General features: G+C 35.7%; 1 protein-coding gene across 1 annotated transcript; it reads left to right on the forward strand.

The window, feature by feature from the left end:
• The first annotated feature begins 247 nt into the window (after positions 1-247).
• LOC109075302 (macrophage mannose receptor 1-like) lies at positions 248-5,259 on the forward strand. Its single transcript, XM_042726936.1, has 3 exons — positions 248-338; positions 3,242-3,690; positions 4,503-5,259. The coding sequence occupies exons 1-3, from the start codon at positions 254-256 to the stop codon at positions 4,650-4,652; spliced, it is 684 nt and encodes a 227-aa protein (XP_042582870.1). The 5' UTR covers positions 248-253; the 3' UTR covers positions 4,653-5,259.
• Positions 5,260-5,766: the final 507 nt, after the last annotated feature.

Here is a 5,766-nt window from a genome sequence, read left to right on the forward strand (position 1 = left end):
GAATCGTCCTGATCGAAGAGCAAAAGACTTGGAGAGAAGCGCAATCCTACTGCAGAGAGAAATACACGGATCTGGTGACGGTTCAGAGCGATGAAGACAGAGCCAAACTAAAGGAGGCAGCAGATGCTGTGAGCTTTACATCTGTGGCCTGGATCGGCTTCTATAGAGACGTTTGGCATTTGTCATATCAAAACACACCGCGATCAGCTATGAGAAGTGGGGATTTATCTCAGCCGGGACATACCTGACACAAATGAGGCCTGTGGGGGTTGTAAATAATAAAGGACTATGGAGTGACAAAGACTGTACTGCGCTTGACTTCTTCTTTTGCCAGACTGGTAAGGAATTATACAGTACTCACAGACCTCTTTAATTTGAGTTAAAAAAGAAACAAAAATACAATTTATATAATGTAAATGTCTTCAGGTAGGACTCTTACCAAACATGTGAATTTTGGGGTAGACCAGACATTGCATGTTTAAGTTAGTTTAAAACAAGTAATTTCCTGTTGCCAGCAGGGGGCACTATAATTATAATTGAATATTGGCCTCTAGATGTGCTCAGGCCAGGACTCTTATAAAACGTGTGATGTTTGGGACAGATTGGGCATTGTATGCATGAGTTACAACAACTTCCTGTTTCATAGTATTAATAGCATGCTTTAGCACAGAGTAAGTGTTGCTAGCATGTTTGAGAATATTTCTAGCATGTTTAGCACACCATGGCATATTTTACTGTATTGTTAATAGTGCATAACAGTGTAAAACATGTCACTTCCTGTTGCCAGTCAGTGGCGCTGTAACTATAACCAAATATGAGCATGTAGATATCTTCAGGCCAGGACTCTAATCAAACTTGTGAAGTTTGAGGCAGATTGGACATTGTATGCACGAGTTACAGTAATGTTCTGCTTCATTGCATTAATAGCATGCTTTAACACTTAGCTAAGTGTTGCTAGCATGTTTTAGTATGTTTCTAGCATGTTGCCAGTGTTTTTGGCACTTGCTGACACTTTTTAATATGTTGCTTGGAGTCCATAACAGTGTTAAACAAGTCCCTTCCTGTTGCCAGCAGGTGGCGCTATGACTATAATCGAATACAGGCATGTTCAAGTGTTCAGGGGACAGAGCTCTTATCAAACGTGTTAAATTTGGGGCAGTTTGGACACTGCATGCCTGGGTTACAGTAACTTCCTGTTTTACTGAATTAATAGCATGCTTTAGCACTTAGCTAAATGTTGTTAGCATGTTTTAGTATGTTTCTAGCATGTTACCAGTGTATTTAGCACTTGCTGACACTTTTTAATATGTTGCTAAGAGTCCATAACAGTGTTAACCATGTCACTTCCTGTTGCCAGCAGGTGGCGCTATGATTACAACCGAATACGGGCATGCTGGTGTGTTCATGACAGAACTCTTATCAAACTCGTGAAGTTAGGGGCAGATCGGACATTGCTTGCCTGAGTTACAGCAACTTCTTGTTTCACTGCATTAATAGCATGCTTTAGCATTTGGCTAAGTGTTGCTAGCATGTTTTAGTATGTTTCTAGCATGTTGCCAGCCTATTTAACACTTGCTGACACTTTTTAATATGTTCCTAGAAGTCCATTACAGTGTTAACCATGTCACTTCCTGTTACCAGCAGGTGGCGCTATGACTATAACTGAATTTGGTCATGAGTGTTTGTTCAGGACAGGACTCTTGTCAAACGTGTGAAGTTTAGGCCAGATCGGACATTGCTTGCCTGAGTTACAGCAACTTCCTGTTTCATGGCGAAACATCAAAATTTGTTAGACTGCCAGGGACACACCCCTAGACGAAAACTCAAAATCTTCGCAATTTAACATCACAAAGGTCTTATGATGACCCTCACCAAATTTGAAGACAATCTGATTAAAACTGTAGGAGTTCGTCAAAGTACAAGGCATGGAAATGGCAAAAACTGTACAAAAATCGTACAGGAAATTCAAAATAACTTTTTGGATTTTGTACCACGAGACTTTTTTGTAGGTAATGGTGTGTTACACGTGTGTACCGATTTTCATGCATGTACGTGAAACATAGCTCGAGGCGCACTCCGTTGAAATTTTACAGGTGGCGCTATCGAGCTACACCCACTTCTGAAACCTATATCAGATGTAAATGTACGCCAGTTCTGATGCGTGTGCAAAGTTTCGTGAGTTTTAGAGCATGTTTAAGCCCTCAAAAATGTGATTCACTTTGGAGAAGAAGAAGAAGACAAAGAAGAAGAAGAAGAAGAAACGGAACAATTCCAAGAGGGTCCTCGCACCGCGGTGCTCTGGCCCTAAAAATGTACTTAGTCTTGTTTTCCAGTACAAATATCTAAACATTCTTAAATCAAGATACATTTACTTGAGAAACAAAATGGCTTAAGATATAAGATAAGTCTCTATTTTTTATTTTTTTATTTTAGGCAAATGCCCACTTAAATTTGATGAAGATATTGATAAAGCTCTTCTCTTAAATCATTTTGGATCTCTAATAATGTATCTTGATGCAAGGATGATTAGACATTTGTGCCGGAAAACAAGACTAAATGCTGAGGAAGTTTTTACAGGAATGTAACCTGATCTCAACACATTCTTAAATCATGTTTTCCAGAAAGAATCCTTATAGCAAGATGTGATCAATATCATAGGTGACAAATAAGCAGCCTCAAAAGATAACTGGATTAAAAACAGATTTATTAAAGAGACTGCATGAAACTCTGCAGTAACAAATGTGTTGTGTTTTCAGCAAAAACATATAAACAACATAAACATCACTTCTCAGTGCTCCATACTGATCTGATACAATTAAAACTGTATTATTGAATTAATATTATTATATAAACAGTGCAATTATCCAATACACAGTAACACACACACAGATCTACTGCTTTGCATTTACACTCCAGACTTAAATCACAGAACTATATTTTGTTCTTTCTTTATTATGCTATGTTCATCAGTGTCAATCATCACAGTTTAGGATTCAATCCATCATTTAAATAACGCTGTAGATCCTGAAACTATGTAATGTGTAGATAGCAGCATGTTAAATGTGTGTTGCATTCAGAAAGTGAGCAAAGAGCACTGCTTTTATAAAATCACTTTTTCAAGACATTTTTTGAGGATAAGTTTCTCCATATTTTCTGTGAACAAACTTATACACTTATAGTTAATTTTGTATGGCACTTCACATTTTCAAGAATGTTTCTCTGTCCAATCTACTCCTTACAGACACACAGGACACACTTCAGAACAAGTTTCAGCACATTAAACAGAGCATGAACTGGCATGATGCTCAAATTTATTGCAGAACACACTACGTAGACCTGGCCGCCATTACAGATGACACAGAGAACATGCACATCGCAAACATACTTTTTGTCAATGGCTACTTTGATAATTGGTTTGGCCTGCACAAGAATCCATGGATCCCATGGCTGTGGTCAGATAATAGCAGTGTATTGTTGTCCTCTGTGAAATGGGAGTCTGGGCAGCCTAATGTGAACGGAATCAAGGATTGTGTGAAAGCCAGTACTGAAGGACTGATGGCTGATGACTCCTGCTCGACTCCACTGCCTTTCTACTGCCGTGAACACAGGAGAATACAGCGTGTGAGATTCACAGTCAAATCAGACGGAGATCTGGACGAATCTGCAGTGATGGAGGCCATAGAGAAGAAGGTGAGATGATTCTGCATGTTATTTTAATATCATTAATATGTTATTATAGTTTAATAGGCAGAATAGTAATTTCAAACTGTTCTGAATTGGTTTTTAAATTAAATTAAATTAAATTTATGCATTTAGCAGACGCTTTTATCCAAAGCGACTTACAGTGCATTCAGGCTATCAATTTTTACCTATCATGTGTTCCCGGGGATCGAACCACGCAATGCTCTACCACTTGAGCTACAGGAACACATGTACAGGTTTTTATTTTCATTGTTCCAGTTTCTATTTTAATTTTAGTTAAATTTGTTGTGTGTTTGCGTCACTTGCATGTTTGTATGTTTCTAAACATCCTTTAATCAAGATACATTTACCTCAGAAGCAAAATGACTTAAAATATGAAAATATGTGATTTTTTGTTTGAAAAAAAAAAAAAAAAAAAAAAAAATAAAAAAAAAAAAAAAATCTGCCAATTGCCTCATAAAAATCAGCTAGCTGTCCTTTGAATTGAACCTAGCTTTGCACAGAAATATATTTTTCCTCGTTTTAAGCAAAAAAAAAAAAAAAAAACTTTTTGGTATATTTGCTTCTTATCTTCTATCATTTGAATATTTGTTGATCTAAGAATGTTCATATTTTAGTTGTACTAAAAACAGAACAAAAAAAATATTAAATTAATTTAAAAAAGTAAGATTTTTTTATTTTTATTATTTTATTTTAATTAACAAAAAACTGTATAAAAAATATATAGTTTTAGTTTACTGACATCTAAACGGCGGTAGATTGATCTGGTTCACTCATGACTGATGTAATCTGGTCTTTAGATGAAGCAGATCCTCTCGGATCAAGACATGGAAATCACATCCAGCATAAAATGGAGCGTCCAACCTGACGGGAAGATCTTCCAGCAGCAGAAAACACAAGAAAACACACAAGAGACGCCATGTGAGGAGTTAGGTCCAATGAAACGCTAGACTCTGATACAAGTGATAACTTGTCCAAACATTAATGAAACTTTAACGGGAAGGCATTCATAATAAATGATAGATGTTCAACACCATCACATGTAATTAATACAGTCAATGCATGGTAAATTATAAAACAATGATGCAATTTACATATATTACACATTAATTAGTTCAGTTTGGTCCTTCAAGATATCAGGCAAAAATTTAGCTTACATCTATTAAGTAAAGCAATTTTTATTTAATCTATGTTTGATATGATGTGCAATCGATTAGAAGACTGAACTGACTCAGGATAACACGCGAGCACAGCGGCGTGCAATTAAACGCTGAGATTTGCAATTTCTATTAATGAAAACCCATCACTTCAAAAAATAACTTTCTTCCTCAGTACTTTCCTCTTGTTTTCCAGACAATTATCTAAATATTTTGGTAACACTTTATGTACCTTATTTTTTAATGCAGAAGTAAACCATTTTCTGTGAATGTAAGAGACGTCCGGTTCATTAACCGCTGTAGCGAAATAATGAGAAGAATAACAGTGCAGTAAACGGTAAAAATGTTTGCACTACAAACCAGTGTGTTTGTAATTAAAACAATACAATAAAGTAATATGGTAAGACACACCAGTTTGCAATATCAAGCAGCAAAACTAGCTGTTTTGTACAGCTAAAAATAGAAATAGTTATGTTTTCATAATTTATAATACATTGCAGTACATAGTTCAACAATCATATGGGTATAAACATCACTCAGCTCAGATAGTAATGTGCCATATCATTTGAACGATCTCAGAGTAGAGTACAACAATTTGTCACAATGCTTATAACTAAAACATGTTCAGAAAAGCAGATTCTCCCCAAACTCACCATAATCCATCACTTATGTAGAAAGTTTTCTATCAAACAATGCTTATCTTTTGACTCTCTTTGCTAAACAAGTTTATGCTTAGAACAAATAAAATATCTGTTATTGGAGTCAGAATTTATTTATTTTTTAAGCAAAAATCTCACTCAATTTTAGTACAAAACTAGAATAAATATTTTATTACATTCTGGATCTCACTGATTTAAGAATATGTTTACTTAAAAAAAATAATAGTTAAGAACACTGAGGAAGAACA

The sequence above is a fragment of the Cyprinus carpio genome, chromosome B7, assembly GCF_018340385.1.
Source record: "Cyprinus carpio isolate SPL01 chromosome B7, ASM1834038v1, whole genome shotgun sequence".
Taxonomy (NCBI): Eukaryota; Metazoa; Chordata; class Actinopteri; order Cypriniformes; family Cyprinidae; genus Cyprinus; species Cyprinus carpio.

Coding starts and splice junctions, on each gene's coding strand:
- LOC109075302 (XM_042726936.1), top strand. CDS start 254: ATGAGGCCTGTGGGGGTTGTAAATAATAAAGGACTATGGAGTGACAAA. Junction 339..3,241: donor CTTCTTCTTTTGCCAGACTG/GTAAGGAATTAT, acceptor TACTCCTTACAG/ACACACAGGACACACTTCAG. Junction 3,691..4,502: donor TGGAGGCCATAGAGAAGAAG/GTGAGATGATTC, acceptor TCTGGTCTTTAG/ATGAAGCAGATCCTCTCGGA.